Below are 24111 nucleotides of genomic sequence, written 5' to 3' on the forward strand. Positions count from 1 at the left end.
ATCTGTTACCGCGGTAATTAGTAGAATATATAAAAACTTCTTTGACCTTGACAACAATCTGATACAGATTCATTCTTTTTCTGTGTCATATAAAACTTCTATCCCATGGACAAGCAATAAATTATGATAATTACGTAACTGAAAGTCCCTCTTGAAGTGTTTGTATAAACTGGCCGCTGGGAGTTTAGCAGTATACAAACCGCCTCCTATTTTAGATTGTACTCACTGAAACAGCCGTCCTATTTCCCAGCTTTTGTGGGTGACGTATCCTCCAATCTCACAGCAGAAGAAGACAGTGGCTTGTTACACTCCCCCCCGGGAGTAGAAGGTATATGGTAAGATCCTTGATTAAATGCCTGTGATGTAGGTAATTGTTCTTTATACGGCACAGCAATCAAGTCAAATGACTGAATCCAAACCTGTTTCGCTTACTTCACACAAAAAACAATGAACGCAGAAAAGGTTGGTATCTCCAAATAATCATAAATACTGACGCGTTTCTCCACAGTCCCTTGTGGTGTCCTCAGAGATCTATAATTATAATTTTATTTCACCATCGAGTTCTACAATTAGAGACTGTCATAAAAAAACTGTTTTCTCTTTTTTTATATTTGAGCTCTCAATTCAACAGTGGTTTGTTTCTCCATTATTTTAAGAGTTACCCATAAAATGATTTATATTATGTATAATTGTTCTTAATAAAATGTTTTAATAGGATATGGTGTTGGTGGCATATAATTGTCAAGGAGAAGCTTTGTTTGCGCTTCCATCTTTTAGTCTATCCTCCAATAATGGAATTTGATTGTACTGCATATGGGATAATATTCTTTCTACTGCACGTCATGAGAGAATTACAAATCACCAAAGTCCAGGACCAAGTAAGTCAAGTGCTTTTATATACAGTAGACCATGAATCTCATATGAATGAGGTCTGAAAACTGAAATAAAGTAAGTAAGCAGCTTACAGAACACCAGTATTGATAACTAAAATGCAAAGGCTGGTTAGACAAGGTGAGCTTCAATGGATATCGGACAATGAGTGCAGGTTTGTCCGGTTAATCAATCTCCTGCTAAATTCTAAACTAGGAAACAGAAAAACCATGGGTGAAATAGAACTAGGTAAACATCAGTTGATCTCTATCCCATGCCGCATTTGGTTTCCACTGGAAAACAATGATATATGCAGCATAAGAACATATTAAAGACAATTGAACTTTTGCCTGCCCTGTTACCTGTCTTTGGAATACTGAGATAGATTGGTCACCTGAAGAAGTCCTTCGTGTTGGACGAGATATCACATCTGGACTACCACTAGTATAAACATGATTTATGATGGTAAGCTTATATTTGTTGTGTGTGACTGAGATCAGGAGACTATATACTGACACCCACCCCCCGGCACCCCTTACACTTCAATAATTGTTTGCAGGCAGAAAGAAGGTTAGGGTGATGTGAGTCACCTATGCTCTTTCCTGCCATCACTGTATTAGAACTGAGATGTCTGACACAGAGGGCATGGTAGGGGGGATGCTTGCTCTCAATCATGTCCTTGCTCCACTCATACAGTCAGTCACCATGTTGCGACACAGTTTGCAGGAAGGCGTGCAGGTAAGTCATGCAACCCTGTGCTTTTTTCTGTAAATAATAAGTGCAGAAGGCGGTCAATGACCAAAGCATTAATGGGGGGGCATAAGGCAAAGTTCTCACTGCCGCCCCTAGCATTTTGCCATCAGAGATGACGGTTTCACTTCACTTTATTGGAATTATAGCGCAGACTGCGATACCCTTGATAGTCACATCATTGCTCTTCATTACAGATAGTAACCATCATCAATGTCATCTAGTTTATTGACAGGTTGCGCTGTAGAGCTGCAATACAAACTTCCCTGTCCTGCAGTTCAAGTATTTGAAAAAAACAGCTGGATTCGCTCCTTAACTATGTGATACTATTATTTAATGTGATGCTAATGTAATATTGAACATTGCATTAAGTGAGCATAAGACATATAAATGGATATTTATTTATTTACAATATTCAGTTGTTATGCTTAAGAGTAAGAGGGGTTAATATCTATTCAGACAGCCTGTTCTGGTGAATGAAAATGAAACAAACACTAGTTTTTTCTTATCTCTCTATGCAGAAATTCCAAAGAGAGTTACAGACTTTTTATAATCTCTCTGAACTCTTAAGATGAAAGTTGCTTTCGTCAAATCCATGATGTATGTCTCATAATACACGGCATTTTAGAATGAAAAGTCCTGCAATAATCCAAGGGCTCTTACACACAACGCAAAGTGTTTTAAGGGCCGATAAGATCTATTAATTTGATTAAAAGCTATTTTTCACTGAGTTAATGGTGCATTTATTGCTGGCGTCCATGCTCAGTCATATGGCTAATGGGAGCTCAGAGAGGCAGGCAGACTGTACATATTTATCGCATGCATTCATATCTTGCAATTAGAACACCAATTCACAACAGCAGAAAATAAATGCAACAGTATAAACATGAGTTGCAGTGCCACCTAATGGCTGATTTATGTAATTTAATTGACTAACAAACCTTCACTTCCTATTCTAGAATTCTTATTTTCCAGAATCTTTTTTTAGGAAAATAAACCAACATTATGAACCCAACACATTTGTAAAGGCTGCCTTTCTAAAATCAAACAACAAAAAATATATATTGGCACAAGATTATGAATATGATAGAAGGACAAACTGCACGGGATCTGCAAACCCGTAAGTAAAAGTATATATAAAGGAACAGATTGCAGTACGTCCTCAGATCATAAAATCACTGGCACTGTAATGTGGTATAAAAATATTTTATTAAAACAAATACATAATATTTAGATGATATTAAACACCACCTCTTGAGGATATTAACAACAGTATAGGTGCTCCTATATTAATCCAGATATAAATTCCTCAAAGAGCAATGTAAATGGTGATACTACATCAGGCTCATTCCTTTGACCAGCCAAGTAATTTCAGAAAGGAGCTCAAAAAACATATCAGTTCTTAATCCTTGTGAATCTCCGTATAAAAACCACTATATTTAAGTGCGGGTAAAAAGTCACTCCAATTTCCGGACTAGTTAAACAGTGTCTCTTAAGTACAAATACAATGGAGATCTTGATTAGATGGTAACTACTCCCAATATTGTCATGTATGGCAGTAGTAATACCAAAAGGTATTTAATAGTAGTCCCGCAAAGTATTCATATAGGTAATCAATTGGAGGTAAGTTATGGAGGTATAGATTTTGTTAGAGGTGTAGATATATCCAGAATAACAATGTTCATCGGGTTATTGAAACAGATAGATAAATTCCTTACCAGATACCTGGATTGTATAATGAATCACCCGGTATAGATCCTTTCCAACCTCGTATGCACCACGATGAAGGGTGCTAATGAAAAATCTTCCTCCCAAAATGATTTACCTATTTGGTGGTTCCGGAGCGTAGTTGGTACAGATACCTCTTTCACACACCTTTCCGATATTGTGGATTAGCTGGAGGGCTGACCACGGGGGAGTGAGGCCTCTTTCAGCTTCCTGTTCAGCATGTCACTTAGCACTAAGTGGGCGGGCTGACCGGCCTCATGTCGGAGCATCCTGGAGTTCCTTAGTCCATTTTTCCTGTAAATAATGAGTATCTTCTTTAGCTTGGATTGATCCTGGATTCTCAATGTGGGTGCAGCTCAAATCAAGATGGGTCAGGTTTTTCTCATTATCTTCCACTTTTCAAATGGGGCCCAGTGTGTTTTTTGCTGACTTTGTAACTATCCCTCTGGTAGATCCTGGAAGCCAAGTGGCAGGCTTAGAAATGGTGAGCAAGTTTACTTTATCTTTATACATATTAGTCCTCCTGATGCTACCTATATCGGTGACCATTTCAAACTGGTCAATAAAAAAAATGATTCATGGGTGCAGAAAGAGAGGAAAAAAAAGTTTTTGCCATTTAATTCCCCGAACCCCACTAAGGGGCAGATGCAGGTAAGTTAAATTGTAGCTGGTAATGGGACTACTGCTTTAATCATGATTCTGCAACAGGTTTCCTAACTCTTACTAACTTCATTTCCAAGTAAGTTTAATATGTTAACTATGTTTTCAATGGTTTTTTCGATGATCAGCTATCGTTAGTGTTAGTGTATTTTATGTGCGGCCCAAACCAACTCGTCGTCTTCCAATGTGGCCCAGGGAAGCTAAAAGGTTGGACACCCCAGGACTAAAGGTTATTTACTAATCAGAGTGTACAAGACCAATCTCTTAATATTTGTTGATTGAAAAAAACTAGTAGGAATACATTCTAATCTTGTATACTAGTGTACACATAAGCACAGCAAATCGTTTCCAGCTGTTTCACGATCATACCTCCGTCCTCTATCACCCCTCCGTCCTCCTGTCCCCTGGACCCCATCCCCTCCCACCTCCTTCGCTCCCTCTCCCCCGCCACCTGCTCCCACCTCGCCCACCTCTTTAATCTCTCCCTCTCCGCCGGCATCTTCCCCTCCTCCTTCAAACACGCCCTTGTATCCCCCATTCTTAAGAAACCTAACCTAGCCCCATCTCTCTTCTCCCCTTTGCCTCCAAACTACTTGAGAGGCTCGTCTGCAGCCGCCTCTCCACCTACTTCTCTGACCACTCCCTCCTTGACCCTCTTCAATCTGGCTTACGCCCCCTCCACTCCACTGAAACTGCCCTGGCCACAGTCACTAATGATCTCCTCTCCGCGAAAGCCAGGGGCCACTTCTCCCTTCTCATTCTCTTGGATCTCTCAGCGGCCTTCGATACCATTGACCACCCGCTCCTGCTCCTCACCCTTCAATCCTTTGGCCTCTCCGGCCCGGTCCTGTCATGGTTCACCTCCTACCTTGCTGACCGTTCCTTCTCTGTCTCCACCTCTGGATCTCTCTCCCCCCCCCTCTTCCCTTCCAGTAGGGGTCCCCCAAGGCTCTGTTCTCGGACCCCTACTCTTCTCTATTTACACCTCTTCCCTGGGGAAACTCATCAGCTCTTTTGGTCTCCAGTACCACCTTTATGCTGATGACACCCAACTCTACCTTTCCTCTCCCGATCTCTCTTCCTCCCTCCTCTCCAGGGTGTCTGCCTGCTTCTCTGCCATCTCCTCCTGGATGTCCTCTAGATTCCTCAAACTTAATCTCGCTGAAACCGAACTTATTGTTTTTCCTCCCGCTCATTCACCTCCCCTTCCGACCTTTCTATCTCTGTTCTCAACTCCTCTATTTCCCCTGTTCCTCAACTTCGCTGCCTCGGTGTCATCCTTGACTCCTCTCTCTCCTTTGCTCCTCACATTCTCTCTCTCGCCAAATCCTGCCGCTTCCAGCTGCGGAATATCGCAAGCATTCGGCCCTTCCTCTCCCAAGATGCCACTAAGGCTCTTGTCCACGCTCTTATCATCTCCCGCTTGGACTACTGAAATCTCCTCCTTACCGGCCTCCCCCGCACTCATCTCGCTCCCCTTCGCTCTGTACTTAATGCAGCCGCTCGGCTCATTTTCCTTTCTCGCCGCTCCTCTTCTGTCTCCCCCCTATACCAATCCCTTCACTGGCTCCCCTTCCCCTACAGAATAGTGTTCAAGCTCCTCACACTTACTTTCAAGGCCCTCTCCAACTCCACTGCTCCCTACATCTCCAACCTTATTTCCATCCATGCTCCATCCCGCCCTCTGCGATCGGCTAATGACCATCGCCTCACCTCCCCCCGGTTACCTCCTCCCATGCTCGCATCCAAGACTTCTCCCGCGCTGCCCCCCTTCACTGGAACCAGCTCCCCCGCTCCATCAGAACATCCCCCAACTTGTCCAGCTTCAAACGGGCCTTAAAAACCCACCTCTTCCTCAAAGCCTTCCAGTCCCCCACCTAACTGACCTCCTTCCAGCCTCCCACCTACCGCCCTCCCTATCCTGCCCTCCTCCTGCCTCCCTCCTCGTAATTCTCCTCTCCCCCTCTCCCTCTCTGCGTTCTCCCCCTTTCCTCCTCCCACCCTTGTGTCTCTGTCCGTCCTACCCTCCCCTTAGATTGTACGCTCCTTTGAGCAGGGCTTCCTCACCTCCTGTTCTCCACCACCTTAACTCTGCTCTCCAGCATCTTGTCTCCTCCGTGAGGTCCTCCTGCCCTTCTGCCCCTCTAGCTTCACCGCTGGGGGCTCTCACCTTTCATCTAGCTGTACTTTGAGCTTCTGAGTTACTGTGCTTTTTGTTAACTGTACCGTGCTGTCTCACCCTGTATCGTGTTTCTGTATGTCCCTGTACGGCGCTACGGATAACTAGTGGCGCCTTATAAATAAAAATTAATAATAATAATAATAATAATATCATCCTTGAAGTGTTTTTAAAGCTGAATTATCATTACCTGAAATAAATACATTTTAGAGATGTGACCTATTTTATGTGTAAAGAAAAATTGAAAGTCAATAAAAAGTTTTGTCCATACCTCCCAAATTCCCTCCCTTTTTTGGTGTGACAATCCCTATTGCGGGGGACCGTCTGGTCATCCCAGAAGTCTGGATGTTTGTCCTAACTTGCTGGGAATATTGGGAGACAAGTCCTATTCACACAGAGCGTTGGTGAATGTATCCTGGCAGCAATGCATAGCCCTCTTCAGAGTAGAGGGGGGTTTTGGTTAAGGCCTAGAGCAGGCACGCCTGTAAATGTGGCCCAGAAGGAGTTTTGGTTGTGGCAAGGGGGCAGCACTGTTAATGGAAAAAAAAATCCTGCAAAAAAAAATAAAAGAGAATACTTACCTTGCGGTCACGTCAGCTGCTACTCCGGCTGCCTCCCTTGTCTCCTCCTCCGTGTGGTGCTTGCAGTGAATGCAGTGAACATCCATTGCGGAGCACAGCACAGAGGAGTCACCCGCGCGAGAAGGACAATCAGCAGCACAGAATTGGAGAAAAGATGAGAAGAGGACAGGAGAACCAGCCGATTATAAGGTAAGTTAAGGGGGATTTTTTTTATTATTTCAAGGGACGCTGACCAGTGAATAAAAGTTACCTGGTCCTGGAGCATCATGGACCTTATCTCCCTGCTATATACTTCTACTTGTAATACTAATGGGGCATTATATATTATTCTCTTTGGCCCATTATAAGTTGTTATCCCTTAACTAACATGGTGGTGTAATTAGCAAAACAGGTGACAATTTGGGGTCACAGTGATGTATATGTCAGGTACCGCAGGCCTGGTCAGGGCACCCTGATATACAATACCTGGCTTAAATGCACTTTATTGATATTGCATCGAAACAATACAAAAAGTGATTATAGTATAATAACTAGAGAGGATTTTTTGAACAGGGCGATTGAAAGGTAAGTATAGGGGGATTTGAAAAAAAAGTGATATATATATATATATATATATATATATATATCACTTTTTTTCTCATATATATATATATATATATGTTAACTATGTTTTCTATGGTTTTTTGGATGATCAGCTATCGTTATTGTAAGTGTATCTTATGTGCGGCCCAAACCAACTCGTCATATTCCAATGTGGCCAGGGAAGCTAAAAGGTTGGACACCCCTGGCCTAGAGCTTCAGAAGCGCTAGACACGCAATAGTCAAGTCCCTAATGTGCCATGGCCACGCCCCTATGTGATGCAATGATGCCTCCTATTTGGAGGGGGCGTGGCCATGTCCCTATTTAGACTACTGGGAGGTAATACAACTAGCCAGGCCATTGCAGGTCACTAGGGAAAATAGCTGGATGTATTTCTTACAGGAAATGATATGGAAATGGTATATATTTTAGTTATTAAATGAGTGAGATTAAATTGCCGCAACTGGAGGTTTTGATTACCTTACCGTGGATCAACACAGATCAGAAGTTAAACTTGATGGACTTGGTGCCTTTGTTTTAGTTCAAGAACTACTGTCTGTAACCAAGACTTGTTTGTAATGTTCTAACTTGTTTTTTAATTGCCTATAATACTGGTATGCTCAACCTTTAAGCCTCATAATAATTAGCTACTTATTTTCCAGGACTCTAAACCTGAGGAGACAGTCATTGAGAAAAAAGCACCTGAGGAAAGCAAATCAGACACTTCATCGAAGCCACCTCTACCCAAACCGGTAAGGAACTCGCTAGACAAAGGTTCTGGCTGTTCTGCAATCGGCATAGATATGCTCATTTAAACCCAAGCCACTCATGATGTAATTACAAATGTCTGTTATGTGCTTCTAATGAGTCATTCGGGATTGGTAAACTTCATCACTTCATCTGATACTAAATCTGTAGATGTAGAATGCATGAAGGGATATCCAAAAGTAGACAACTCCTTTCATATAACACCCCGTTATGCTAAGGGTCATGTGTGAAACTACTGAGCAGACCCAATTGTGTTGTATTTTGGCTATCATGGCTAGAGAAAGAAACATCAGTGACTTCATCATCATCATCATCATCATCATCATCACCATTTATTTATATAGCGCCACTGATTACGCAGCGCTGTACAAAGAACTCATTCACATCAGTCCTTGCCCCATTGGAGCTTGCAGTCTAAATTCCCTAACATACACACACCGACAGACAGAGAGAGAGAGCGATAGAGACTACGGTCAATTTTAATAGCAGCCAATTAACCTACCAGTATGTTTTTGGAGTGTGGGAGGAAATCGGAGCACCCGGAGGAAACCCACGCAAACACGGGGAGAACATAGAAAACTCCACACAGGTGAGGCCATAGTCGGGAATTGAACTCATGACCCCAGCGCTGTGAGGCAGAAGTGTTAACCACTAAGCCACAGTGAGTTTGAGTGAGGGGTAATTCCTGGACTCATATGCCAGGAGTACATCTAAACTTGCCGCTCTCTCACAAAAAACTGTGGATAGGGTGATGTTGGCATGAAAGTCTGAGAGAAAGACACAATCTAATGGGAGTAAGTCTAAACTAGAGAGACTCGGAAGCTATTTTCCATAAATCATTGCTCAAAGTGGGGCAGATTGCTGCTTTGATTGTAAAACTAATTCAAATAAATTCCATTCACTTACATTTTCCATACTGCCATTTCTAAATTTCCAAGCCACCACTTCTATTTTTCACTTCGACCACTGACACCAATATGAATAGATGGAATGTGTTGTGCAAGAATGGTGCCACATCCCTCAAATTTAGCTACAGACAACTACAGATAATGTATACAGGCACATTGAAGATATTCAGTGATTGGGTAGAGCAACATTTTCAAAACGGTTCTGTTGGAATATTTATCTAATTTGCTGGCAGAATTTGGTGTTGAGTTTCCAGTTGTAGCCCAACAGCACCGGAATGAATTGATCGTTTGTATCCCAGAATTTCATTCTGTGGCGAAGCAAATGCAGAAATTACCCCTGTTAACATTTATTCATCGGTATTCAGCAGAATCACATTTAATTGAACCAGGAACCTGCAATAATGTGATGCATATAGTAGATTAGTATTTTATTTCACTAAAGATGTCACAGTGATAATTGCACAATATTTAGGAGTCCATTTGCTTAACAAAATGCAAAATACTGATACAGATTTCTGGGAACACTAATGATTTAAAGCATGTGTTTGTACATCTATTTTTATTTATTTTTTATCTTTACTACAGTGAAGTTCGGGATACAACAAAGTTTCTTCATTGTTAGATGGGTTCTTGTAGTCTCTCGTTACTGTAATTTTTTTTTATTATAGGATTTCTGTATGCTCTTTCCAACTTCCCATTTTTGCTACTCTGTTATCAATGTCATTTGTCATAGAGGAGCCTCCAGGGAATCCAATTGCATTCCAGACAACTCCTAACAGCAATACAGTTAATGCATGATATAGCTAGTATTTATCTTTGATGGACAGTGATCACTGGAAATACTGGCCATCTATTCTCCTTGTTTGTCTGCTCGCTCAGAAAGCTGCTGGTATTTCTGTAATATTTATTGAGGTAAACTCAGAGCAGCAGCGTCCATGTTCCTCTCAAAATAACTGTATTCTATTGTGTTAGTACCTTTCTGTACTAATATTAATCTAATTGTGAATAATCAAATATAACATTAGTTTTTAAGAGCTAATTATAGATATGCTAGTTTACATTGATATGTTATCTTGCTTCCTGTAATTGTGTAACAGAAGTTTTTAAAGCACACAAGTTAAAGCACATTAAGGGGTATATTTACTAAACTGTGGGTTTGAAAAAGTGGGGATGTTGCCTATAGCAATCAATCAGATCCTAGCTGTCATATTTTAGAATGTACTAAATAAATGATAACTAGAATCTGGTTGCTATAGGCAACATCTCCACTTTTTCAAACCCACAATTTAGTAAATATACCCCTAAGTGATTGAGCTATCCAACCTGTTACTTTGCCACATTACAAAGGGACTGCCAGCGATCATTTTTAAAGGGGGTGTTTCACCTTTTTTAAAAGAATGGAGTTAGTCTCCTATTTAAATGAACACTAAATATGAACACAGTCATTTAATCAATATCATAACATCAATCCATAGTATTCAGGATTTCTCTGTGGCTGTACCTCTTCTCTGGTATTCTTTACCTCACTTAAGTAGATAGTCCTCCAGTTTTTTCTCTTTATTAATCATTGAAAAATCACCTTATTAGACAACCTTATTCTGACACCCATTAGCTTCCAGTCCTCACCTTTTTATGTATTCTTAGGGGCTGATACAGAGTTGAACGTATTCCTGTTTACATCAAGTAAACTGCGTGATTTTTCTCTGCGCATGCCCATATAAAATCCCATCAATACCTATGCTGGCGCCTGTAGAGACATGACAGGGAGGGAAGGGGTGTTCTAACATAGGACAAGTACAGTAAGGACACATTGCTGAATTGTGAGAAAATACGTCTTCTACAGCAGATGATGATCGCCAGCGCTAGCTAACCGCTTCCTATTGACTGAATATGATTTCTGTTCTGAAGCTGCTAGGTGCTATCTTTATTGATTTTTTTTGTGTATTTAAAAAAAGTTGTTACTTTCATATGAATGTGACAAGGAAGAATATATTTGCTTTTTTACATGAAGCCTAACAGCAAATTCACGTTCCCTATGAAAACAAATGTTTACAACATTTTAGTACGTTGGCTGTGTGCATGTGGGGGTAAGTTCACCCGCCATACACCTGGCCTATATGTTGCAGATGCAGAGCTGGATGCATCTTTTTTGTAATAAAATTGCCTTGAAACTTGAGATCTTGATTTTACACTGCTCCGCAAAACAAGGCGGACGAATGCGCCCACTCTGTACTTTACCAGGAACTCCGTAACTTCTTTAATCGCATCCACAAAGTTCTGCTTCTCTGTGACTGCTGCTATCTTGCTCTGTAGGCAGAAATCTAATCGTACTAGAGCAAATCTAGGTGCACGGCACCACCAAAAAGGATTTTGCACTGTGCTTCAGCCAATTTGCACTTAATAGATTAGTCCCTGTGTCTTTTGCAACCAACCACAAGTCTACCTGTCTGCCTCTTCCAAAGCCCACACCTCCTGTCTTGCTTCTACCCCTTAGACTGTAAGGTCTCACAAATCAGGCCTTCTATACCCTTTGTTTTGTACTTGTATGTTATGTCTGTACACCTTAATAATATACAGCAGTGTTGGTGCTTAAGAAAATAATATATAGCTGGTTATTAGAAATTGTTATCTGTTGCTTCCATTTTAGTTTATGAAAATCTCTTTTTGTTAGACAACCAGAATGATTGTCATGGACTGGACAGAACAGAAAATCCTGTTGGCTGATGATAACCAAACCTTGTGTATCAGGTCATCAGCTTCTTCATCAGTAGGCTGTGCCTGCCGGACTAAAGTGGTCACAGATCTGACTGTACAGCATTTGGGCCAAATCACCTGTTCGCCACAAGTGTGATTGTCTGATATGTATATTCTGTGTCTGCTTTTGGTCAGCGCTAACAAGTAGCGACTCCTTAGTATAATATCATAATGAATTATCTAAATGAACTCTCTACTTATGAATAGAAGCAAAATGTCATAATGAAATCTCTAAGGCCTAGGCTATATAGATGACTAAGAAAAATAAAGAGAAAAAATACAAATGGCTACTTTTGTACTAAAAACTTTATTTAGAATTATAAAAACAGTTGGCAAATAATGTTCCTATAATAAAATTGCAAAAAAATTAGGATGGATGATTTAGTCACTTGATTATTCTTAGGCAAACCCTGAAAGTGGACTTTATCATGCTTAGATCACAGTTTTATGGTTATTACACTGTTTCGCTTTGTTTGTTTGTTTTCTTAAATACCTGCTTTGAACTGGTAAAAATTGAGGTAGAATTTCCATAACCTTGGCAAGATGCAGTGACCAAGAAGATAAAAACTGGAAAATGATTCCAGAGTTTGTCTGAAAACCAATAAAGAACTGTGCAGTCTGCTCTGTTCTGTAAAATACCAATCTTCTTATATGTTTAGTTCCTCTCTAACCCCACTGTAGTTGCAAGCTGTATATTATATGTTAGTATATGACGTGTTATTGTATGCTTCTAAGTTGTGGCTTCCTTTCCTTTCTTTAAGCCTGCACCATGTGGGTCGTCTGTGTACCTGAGGCACAGAAAAAAGGACACACGGAACTTCAATCAAGAGCTGAACCACACCAGGTAAATAGCTATGACATAACTTCCAGTAGCGCTCTATTTAGAGCTTGATATCTCAGTGTAACGTATTATTAGTTACACAATCCTTTAGTTGTTTGGATCTATACAAACACAGCAGCTGAGAAACCAGTGTAGTAGTTTTAACCATTATAACCATCATCCAATAGTTTGGTACCTTAAAATAATATGAGGTTACTTTCTAGTGATTTCAACATTTATATTAATGTCCTATTAGTTTTAGAACTACAATATATATTTCATAATTCATTTTGGGCCTTTTAGCTTATAACATCTTTCATGCTTTGCATAGTGCCTTAAATTGCTAAAAAAAAAATAACAATTGGGCTACTGTGTATCCAAAGTATATAGTTGTTAACAGCTCAACTTCAGAATAAATAAATGCCTAACTTTGGTGAGGTCTAGAACATTTGTTCAGTGGAGATTTGGTTGAGGAGGAGATGTACTGCCTCTTGCTTACTGACTAGGGGTGGTAAGAGAGCGTGTGAAAGACCAGACTTACAAAATGCAGCCTGGCGTTCCCAGGTTTCTGTAAAAGAAAAATCCTCAACGCAAACCTATTATCTCTGTCTTCAAATCTAATGGAAAAAGAAGGGATCACTTCCAATGGATTAAATGGTAAAAAAAAGCAAACATAACATACATATTTATTTATTACAGCAGCATAACAATAGAACACATAAAACATACAATAAGTACTTATAATACCACACTCAGTATTGAAATCAAGGAGTATTATTTTCTGGATTTAGTAGTAAAACTGTTGCAATCACTTCCAAAGGTAATGGTATTGTTTAAATTCAAACCCTTCCAGTATTTAGAAGATAATGTCAGTACCTAATTATCCAGAGCACCTCCTATCCGTGTCTCAGAAAAACAATGTTGTTATTGGTTGTAGGAATATCATTTAATTTGTTATGCCATGATTATTTCCTATAAGCATTGTAATATGTGTATTGTGTACTGTATGTTCACTTCTTATGCTCTATGGAGAGAAAATTAATTAAAAGAAAGAGTAAATCTATCATGGCGTTTAACATTGTATTAGTCAATTAACTCCTGAGACTTTGCAGCTTCCTCACTTAAAGACAAATCTTTTATTTAAATACCAAAGGCACCAAATGAATTCATCATGTTAACAATCAGCATGTGCATTTTCTGTTTATCTCTGATTTAGGCTGTTGTCATGTTTGGCATACCTTCTTTTTTGCCCGCAGAGGGAAAAGTCACCTATTCCTCCTAATTGGGCTCCAAATGATGGATCTCAGCATGCTCTCCATGGATGATAATTAGAGGGAATCAGCAACATAGTTTGCAGTTGTAGTCAACCCCAATTATGTGATAGAAATTAAAGTGTATTTCATCCACACAAATTCAAGCAAGCATTTAAACATATCAGACTTAATGAATTTCAGTATCTACCCTCTTTATACAGGATAATCTGTACCTAAAGACATTGGCTTTTCTTATTGAACGATCACAGCAGCCAAAGAAACTGTCTCTTCTGTCTTGTAGCTGCCATACCAAGAATTAGGGATACAACTCGCTTTCTATGAAAATTATTTTAATACAGGCTAGCAATTTTAGAAGAAGCTGCCATATGGCAGAGTAATGTCACTCACCGGACCGTGAGTGCCTCTTCCCGGACATTTAGGAACCGTGGCCGTCCTCCATCCTGAGGGTCTGCGCATGCGCAGCCCTTTCCTATACTTCAGTGTATGTCCCTTTAACTCAATTGTCAGATCAGGCAACACTCCCTATATTAAGCACCTGTGGTCAACACCACGTTGCCTGATCTTGGAGTCTCATTCCCTATGAGTCTCTGAAGGTGTTCCTGTATTCCTCGTGTTTTCAGCGCTGCTGATTCCTGTGGTTTCCAAACCACTTCTACCTCTGTGGTTTCCAAACCACTTCTACTACTGTGGTTCCCATACCACTTCTACCATCAACTGTATCATCGTGACTGTTTGCTGATTCCTATCCACTGCCTCCGTGCACTACAGTCTTCCAAACCACTTCAACGCTATTACATATCATTGTGACTGTTTGCTGATTCCTATCCGCTGCCTCCGTGCACTACAGTCCTCTAATCTACATCACGCTATTATATTTCACTGTGACTGTTTGCTGGTTCCTACCCGCTGCCTCCGTGCACTCCAACCTTTACTTTACATCCACTCACCTGTTCCTCATCAAGTCCATGAGCTGATTCCTATCCGCTGCCTCCGTGCACTTCAGCTTCCAGCCTACAACTCGCCTGTGTTCATTATCGTGACTGTTAGCTGATGTCTATCCGCTGCTTCCGTGCACTACAGCCTCCAGCCTACAACTCGCCTGTGTTCATCATCGTGACTGTTAGCTGATGCTATCCGCTGCTTCCGTGCACTACAGCCTCCAGCCTACAAACTCGCCTGTGTTCATCGTCGTGACAAGTTAGCTGATTCCTATCCGCTGCCCCTGTGCACTGCAGTCTCTTCTCAGCTCTCCTGTGTTTCCTCGAGACTGCGGCTCTCATTGCCATTCGCTACTCTCCGTGATCAACAGCTCCTGGCCTACTCTGCTCTCCCGTGTTCCATCGCTACTGACACCTATTGGTTGCTACTGGTTACCTCCGTGTACCGCAGAGTCCTGCTGCTGCTGACCGCGCTATCACCCATCTACTGCTGACCCGCTCTCCACGCCTTCACGTGTCCCGCTGGTCTACCCTCCTGTCAGCATTGGATTTATATCTCATCAACTACTCCTCTGCTGGATCATCTCCACTCTCCTGGGTCCTCCTTGAGTCCAGTTCCACGTGTTACTGATTCCTGTGGATTCGTGTCCCTGTTGGTCTACTTATCTGTGCGCTGCACCTACGAGACCGCTGCCTCATCTATCCTGGGACTTCTCATCCAGTCGGCCTCCTGCCGCTCAGGTATCGCTGCACTCCTATCTGACTGCCTGCTTCTGAACCACGGTATGCATACTTCTCATTGACTGTGCTGGTGTATTGCATATCTTGCTGGACTGTGTTGGTTCTCCTCTGGAGTCTGCTATCCGCTGAGTCTATTGCCATCATTGACTGTGTTAACTTGTGCTGGACTACTTCAAGAGACTTTCTATATTTGCAGACCTGTTCAGTCATTTATATATATTGTGCATGTTACTGTGGATCGTGTATAAGGTGCCTGTGTATATCCTGTGTTGCAGTCTCTCCCCGTGCACCTCCTCACATATATATTCAGTGGTACAACTTGCTAGTAGCAGACCACTGATCCCTGTTTCCGGTATCACCTGTTCCAGTATCCTCTCACATAGCAGTGGTACAACTTGCTATCGCAGACCACTGACTCCCCGGATACCTCCACTTGGATTCCATTCCTTCACTCAGACAGCGGTACCACTTGCTATCCGCAGACCGCTGACTCTCATCACCTCCTCGTTTCTGTTGGACATTCCGCCTCACTATAGCAGTGGTACAACTTGCTATCGCAGACCACTGACTACCTTCACGTGTCCTTGTCCTACAGTTCCTCGCGTACTATTACCTCCATATTACCAGTGCTGCTAGTCATAGACTTTCCTGAGCATCCCATCATCTGCTGTTTCCTGTTCCGTGATCACCCAGCTACCAGAGTACCCTATTACCATCTACATTGCTCTGGTAAGCCTACCACCTGGTGATCCCTGGGTAAAGACTCCTAGTGCCCGTGACAGTAAGATCAGGCCATGACAGACCCAGATACGGAACCTACAGCCAAAGAGATGCTGCAGCATCTGGTCAGCCGTGTGGAGCAACAGGATGCCCGCCAACAGCTGTTACTTCAGTGTTATCAATCGTTAACCTCCCAAGGAACATCTGGACAGACTGTGACAGCTACTACTGAGGCTCCTGTGCTTTCCTCCGTTTCCCCAGTGCCATCCCAGGTGTCTACAGCTTCTACGCTTCACCTGCCTACTCCGTCAAAGTACGATGGGGACCCCAAAACTTGTAGGGGTTTCCTTAACCAATGTTCAGTCCATTTTGAGCTCCAACCTCAAAATTTTTCTACCCATCGTTCCAGAGTGGCCTATCTTATCTCTTTGTTTTCTGGACAAGCCCTGGCTTGGGCCTCCCCTCTGTGGGAAAGAAACGACCCAATATTGCAAGATAGTGCCAAATTCATTTCTACATTCCGAAGTGTGTTCGATGAACCAGGTCGTGTGACCTCCGCTGCTTCCAGCATCCTCCGTCTGCGACAAGGATCTCATACAGTAGGACAGTACGTCATTCAATTTAGGATCTTAGCCTCTGAACTTCAGTGGAACACTGAAGCCCTAGTTGCCGCCTTCTGGCAGGGGCTCTCCGATAAAATTAAAGATGCACTGACTACCCAGGAGCTTCCTTCGTCACTTGAAGATCTGATCTCTCTTTGCCATCGTGTTGATATGAGATTTCGTGAAAGAGAGGCTGAGAAAACAACTTCTGCTAAAGCACCTCTTCGTTCTAACCCTCAATTTCGTCCAGTTTCACCCTCTGTGATTCCCATGGAGATAGGACGTTCCAAATTATCTTCAGAGGAGAGGAAACGAAGAGTAAAGAATAGACTCTGTATCTATTGTGCTGATTCCACTCATATGCTCAGCTCTTGCCCTAAGAGATCGGGAAATGCCAGGCCCTAACTAGTTCTGGAGAGGTGAAGTTAGGGTCCCTGGAGTCCTCTCCATCTTCCATGAAATCTAAAGTCTGCGCCTTTGATGTTACAATTTCCTGTGCTACCAAAACCTTTGAGTCACAGGCATTGATTGATTCCGGAGCAGCAGGAAATTTTATTTCCAAATCATTAGTAAATCAATGGTCCCTACCAGTGATTACCTTAAAAACACCCATTACTGTGACGGCTATAGATGGATCACGTCTCATCAACGGTCTCATCACCCAGAGTATGTCTCCAGTAACCCTTCTGATTGGTGCCCTGCATCATGAAGAAATATCGTTTTTAATCCTCCCTGTTACGACTAGTCCAATTGTCTTAGGCCTTCCATGGCTTCAGTGTCACTCTCCCCAGATTGACTGGCGCACCCCTCAAGTCACGTCTTGGGGGTCTGAATGTCACCATCGTTGCCTTCCCCAAGTCATTCCTCTCAAAGTACAGCAATCTTCCATCTCATCTACCTCACCGGGACTCCCTCCTCAATATGCTTCATTTACTGATGTTTTTGATAAAGCTCAGTCTGAACGTCTTCCTCCTCATCGTTCTTGGGATTGTCCGATCGATCTTCTACCTGGCAAGACTCCCCCCAGGGGCCGGGTCTATCCACTCTCGTTACCTGAAACTCAAGCTACATCTGAGTATATACAGGAGAACCTCCAGCGTGGGTTTATTCGACCTTCCACCTCTCCCGCTGGAGCCGGGTTCTTCTTCGTTAAAAAGAAGGATGGATCTTTACGCCCTTGCATAGATTTTCGTGGACTCAATGCCATTACTATCAAGAATCGGTATCCCATTCCGCTGATCACTGAGCTATTCGATCGCATCAAGGGAGCCCGTATCTTTACTAAGTTGGATCTTCGTGGTGCCTACAATTTAATCAGAATTCGTTCCGGTGACGAATGGAAGACAGCGTTTAACACCAGAGACGGGCATTACGAATATCTGGTAATGCCTTTCGGGCTGTGTAATGCCCCCGCTGTTTTTCAAGGTTTCATCAATGAGATCTTCCGGGACTTATTATATGTATGTGTCGTCGTCTACCTGGACGACATATTGATCTTTTCACAGGACCTGCCTTCTCACCACCAACATGTGGCAGAAGTCCTTTCCAGGCTACGGAAAAATTCATTGTTTTGTAAATTAGAAAAATGTTCATTCGAATTACCCCAGATTCCATTCTTGGGGTATATAGTTTCCGGAGTTGGCCTGAAGATGGATCCAGACAAGGTGAATGCTGTACTACATTGGCCCCAGCCAACTACTCTTCGTGCTATCCAGCGTTTTTTAGGTTTTGCCAATTACTATAGACGCTTCATTCAAGATTTTTCTTCCATTGCATCTCCTATTGTGGCCCTGACTAGGAAGGGGGCTAATCCTAAGCAATGGTCACCTGAGGCTCTTCAAGCCTTTCAAACACTAAAAGAGTCCTTCTCTTCGGCTCCAATCCTTCGACAGCCTGATGTGACACTCCCCTTCTTCCTGGAAGTAGATGCCTCTAATGTGGGCTTAGGAGCTATTCTCTCTCAACGCTCGGAACAGCAAAAATTCCATCCTTGTGCCTTCTATTCTCGGGGCCTCCTGCCCGCAGAGAAGAATTATACTATCGGGGACAAGGAGTTACTAGCTATCAAAGCTGCATTAGAGGAATGGAGATACTTATTGGAGGGAGCTCGCCATCCGGTGACGATCTTCACGGATCATAAGAACTTGTCATATCTCCAGTCTGCCCAATGCTTGAACCCTCGTCAAGCAAGATGGTCTCTTTTCTTTTCCCGTTTTGAATTAATAATAACCTTCAAACCAGCTGCCAAGAACAAAAAAGCTGACGCTTTATCTAGAGCTTTTGTGACGTCCTCTGATATAGAAGAGGTTTCCAACCATACCATTCTAGACCCCAAATGTATCTCACTGGCTGCTTCATCCACCAAAACGCTACCATTTGGGAAGACCCTCGTGCCTTCTACTCTAAGGAGGAAAATCCTTTCGTGGTTCCATGCCTCTCGTTTTTCTGGACACGCCGGTGAACACAAGACCTTTGAGATTCTCTCTCGAAGTTACTGGTGGCCCTCAATGAGGAGAGACGTCAAAGAGTTCATTGCTTCCTGTGAGCTATGTTCCCAGTTCAAATCCTCCCGCAGAACTCCAGCAGGGTTGCTGCGACCACTACCCATTCCGTCCAAACCGTGGACCCATATTAGTATGGATTTCGTTACTGACTTACCACCTAGTAAGAATCATAACACTATTTGGGTGGTGGTGGACAGATTTTCGAAGATGGCTCATTTTATTCCTCTATCTGGTTTGCCTTCCTCGTCTACTCTGGCTGAACATTTCATTAAAGAGATCTTCCGTATCCATGGATGTCCTTCTGAGATTGTGTCGGATAGAGGAGTACAATTCGTTTCCAGATTCTGGCGAGCCCTTTGTAAAACCTTGGGCATACGATTAGCACTCTCATCTTCTTACCATCCGCAATCTAACGGACAAACTGAACGTGTCAATCAAGATCTTGAGACTTTTATAAGGATGTTCTCTTCAGCCAATCAAGACAACTGGGTAGAGTTGCTTCCTTGGGCTGAATTCGCCCATAACAACATGTACCATGAGTCATCATCCAAAACTCCATTTTTTGTGGTCTACGGTCACCATCCGTCTTTTCCGGAATTTCCTGCCCTCCCGCCCACCCAAGTTCCTGCGGTGGAGACTGCTTGTCAGACCTTTAAAAATATCTGGTCTCAGGTCAAAACCTGTTTAAAGAAGACATCTATCAAATATAAATCTTTCGCAGATAAGAAGAGGCGGGCTATTCCACCACTAAAAATTGGAGATCGTGTCTGGCTATCTACTAAAAACATTCGTTTGAAGGTTCCATCTATGAAATTCGCCCCTCGTTTTATTGGTCCATATAGGGTCATTCAAGTAATCAATCCAGTATGTGTGAAACTTCTTCTTCCTAAGAATCTTCGGATTTCTAATGCCTTCCATGTGTCTTTACTCAAACCTCTTATTATCAACCGTTTCTCAAATCCTCCCTCAGCTCCGCAGCCAGTTCAAGTTCATCAGGAGGAGGATTTCGAGATTACTGAGGTACTAGACGCAAAAATTTCGCGAGGAGTCCTCCGTTTCCTCGTTCATTGGAAGGGCTTTGGTCCTGAGGAGCGCTCTTGGATCAAAGCTGAAGATCTTAATGCTCCTGCCCTTTTGAAGAAGTTCTACTCCAAAAATCCGGACAAGCCCGGTTCCAGGCGTTCTGTGCCCACCTTTAAAAGGGGGGGTACTGTCACTCACCGGACCGTGAGTGCCTCTTCCCGGACATTTAGGAACCGTGGCCGTCCTCCATCCTGAGGGTCTGCGCATGCGCAGCCCTTTCCTATACTTCAGTGTATGTCCCTTTAACTCAATTGGCAGATCAGGCAACACTCCCTGTATTAAGCACCTGTGGTCAACACCACGTTGCCTGATCTTGGAGTCTCATTCCCTATGAGTCTCTGAAGGTGTTCCTGTATTCCTCGTGTTTTCAGCGCTGCTGATTCCTGTGGTTTCCAAACCACTTCTACCTCTGTGGTTTCCAAACCACTTCTACTACTGTGGTTCCCATACCACTTCTACCATCAACTGTATCATCGTGACTGTTTGCTGATTCCTATCCACTGCCTCCATGCACTACAGTCTTCCAAACCACTTCAACGCTATTACATATCATTGTGGCTGTTTGCTGATTCCTATCCGCTGCCTCCGTGCACTACAGTCCTCTAATCCACATCACGCTATTATATTTCACTGTGACTGTTTGCTGGTTCCTACCCGCTGCCTCCGTGCACTCCAACCTTTACTTTACATCCACTCACCTGTTCCTCATCAAGTCCGTGAGCTGATTCCTATCCGCTGCCTCCGTGCACTTCAGCTTCCAGCCTACAACTCGCCTGTGTTCATTATCGTGACTGTTAGCTGATGTCTATCCGCTGCTTCCGTGCACTACAGCCTCCAGCCTACAACTCGCCTGTGTTCATCATCGTGACTGTTAGCTGATGCTATCCGCTGCTTCCGTGCACTACAGCCTCCAGCCTACAAACTCGCCTGTGTTCATCGTCGTGACAAGTTAGCTGATTCCTATCCGCTGCCCCTGTGCACTGCAGTCTCTTCTCAGCTCTCCTGTGTTTCCTCGAGACTGCGGCTCTCATTGCCATTCGCTACTCTCCGTGATCAACAGCTCCTGGCCTACTCTGCTCTCCCGTGTTCCATCGCTACTGACACCTATTGGTTGCTACTGGTTACCTCCGTGTACCGCAGAGTCCTGCTGCTGCTGACCGCGCTATCACCCATCTACTGCTGACCCGCTCTCCACGCCTTCACGTGTCCCGCTGGTCTACCCTCCTGTCAGCATTGGATTTATATCTCATCAACTACTCCTCTGCTGGATCATCTCCACTCTCCTGGGTCCTCCTTGAGTCCAGTTCCACGTGTTACTGATTCCTGTGGATTCGTGTCCCTGTTGGTCTACTTATCTGTGCGCTGCACCTACGAGACCGCTGCCTCATCTATCCTGGGACTTCTCATCCAGTCGGCCTCCTGCCGCTCAGGTATCGCTGCACTCCTATCTGACTGCCTGCTTCTGAACCACGGTATGCATACTTCTCATTGACTGTGCTGGTGTATTGCATATCTTGCTGGACTGTGTTGGTTCTCCTCTGGAGTCTGCTATCCGCTGAGTCTATTGCCATCATTGACTGTGTTAACTTGTGCTGGACTACTTCAAGAGACTTTCTATATTTGCAGACCTGTTCAGTCATTTATATATATTGTGCATGTTACTGTGGATCGTGTATAAGGTGCCTGTGTATATCCTGTGTTGCAGTCTCTCCCCGTGCACCTCCTCACATATATATTCAGTGGTACAACTTGCTAGTAGCAGACCACTGATCCCTGTTTCCGGTATCACCTGTTCCAGTATCCTCTCACATAGCAGTGGTACAACTTGCTATCGCAGACCACTGACTCCCCGGATACCTCCACTTGGATTCCATTCCTTCACTCAGACAGCGGTACCACTTGCTATCCGCAGACCGCTGACTCTCATCACCTCCTCGTTTCTGTTGGACATTCCCCCTCACTATAGCAGTGGTACAACTTGCTATCGCAGACCACTGACTACCTTCACGTGTCCTTGTCCTACAGTTCCTTGCGTACTATTACCTCCATATTACCAGTGCTGCTAGTCATAGACTTTCCTGAGCATCCCATCATCTGCTGTTTCCTGTTCCGTGATCACCCAGCTACCAGAGTACCCTATTACCATCTACATTGCTCTGGTAAGCCTACCACCTGGTGATCCCTGGGTAAAGACTCCTAGTGCCCGTGACAAGTAACCTGTCCTAATGGACAGGTTCTGTATAAAGTTAGTGGAAGTTTAGATGTGGATATTAGCAAAATGTTGTAATTCTCTAATCAGATCCAAATGATCATTTAGAGCTGCTTCAGACTTCATCAGCTGCAATATGTTTGAAGCGGTTGAGAGAAAGGCACATTGCAATGGCAGTTCTTGGGCAAATGCATGCAGGTTTGTTTTTTTTCTTTCAATTTGGCTACAACAGGACTTGTCATCTGTGTATAGCATAGCACAGGTTTCCTATGGAATGTAACTTCATGATGACACTAAACTTGCTGACAGAATTAGCAATACCCCAAATCTTTAGAAATAGTTTTGTAACCTTATCCTGCCTGTTGAGCATCGACAACTCTTCAGAAATCTCCTTTGATGGAGGCATGGCATGCCGTCTTTGGTAGTGAAGACTCAGGTTTATGTTTTTTACAAAGAAGGCCACTCAAATTCACAACTCAGTTTAATCCCATTGAATGACACTGTGAATCTAATTACCCACTCAACTAATAATCTTAGATGTTCACAGACTTTTCCTGACAAAGAAATTTAATGTTGGATCATTTTGATCAATGAATAAAAAAACATATCCTTTTGTATGTTATTTGATTTATTGGGTTCTCTTTATATATTTTTATGACTTATAATGTTGTGCTACCGCATTATATTCACACCATGTTATGACTGCCTTTGTTTTGTATCTGGCAGCAGTACCTATAATCCATCAGAGGTGCTGCTGCTGTCCTGCTCCTGAACTCTGCAACATGCCTGAAGGAGTTAATCTTCTTGTCTGATGCCAATTAGAACTGCACCTGTTGCACTGCTTTAAGTACCTGCCTCTAGCTGTGCTCTGAGCAGTTGATCCATTTGTTCCTGGCTGCTGCTAACCTGCTCCTGTGCTATTTGGTATATACCTGCTGGACTGAACTTCTGTGTATGACCCCTGCCTGTACCTTGGACCTTGCCTGCTTGCCTGAGACCCCAAATCATTTGCCTGTACCTTGGACCACGCTGTTTTGCCTGTTGCCCTGACCTTTTGGACAGACTTCTGGACCTCGCCTATTTGCTTGATCTCTGCCTGGCTATTTAAATTTGTTTGTCTGGTCTCTATTTGATCCCTGGACTCTTTCTGCTTTCCTGGACAGCCTTGTGCCTTCTGGACTGGGGTTAACTTATTATACTTGTTCCTGCCATTTTACTATACAGTCTCTTTTGGAACCTGTTATCCGTGGATTTGAGTTATCTTTGTTAATATATTTACCTGAATAAAGACACTTTGCCTTACACTTCCGTTGCACTTTGTGAATGCACTGGGATTCATAACACACCAGAGGCAGAACTAGCGAGCTGAGGGCCCCAGTGCAGGGAAGTGGGGAGGAGGGAACGGGGGCCCACAGCTCACTAGTTCCCTGTGCAGCAGGCCC

At 43.1% G+C, this 24111-nt stretch overlaps 1 protein-coding gene across 1 annotated transcript in view; it reads left to right on the forward strand.

Annotated features, from left to right (window-relative positions):
- CCDC60 (coiled-coil domain containing 60) overlaps positions 1-24111 on the forward strand; it is a 163725-nt gene that overhangs the window by 55550 nt on the left and 84064 nt on the right. Inside the window, exons 2-3 of the mRNA XM_075178543.1 lie at positions 8011-8100; positions 12540-12622. Of these exons, the coding sequence (XP_075034644.1) occupies positions 8011-8100; positions 12540-12622 (173 nt within the window). The remainder of the gene's footprint in view (positions 1-8010; positions 8101-12539; positions 12623-24111) is intronic.

Source organism: Mixophyes fleayi, chromosome 1 (genome assembly GCF_038048845.1).
Source record: "Mixophyes fleayi isolate aMixFle1 chromosome 1, aMixFle1.hap1, whole genome shotgun sequence".
NCBI classification, from domain to species: domain Eukaryota; kingdom Metazoa; phylum Chordata; class Amphibia; order Anura; family Limnodynastidae; genus Mixophyes; species Mixophyes fleayi.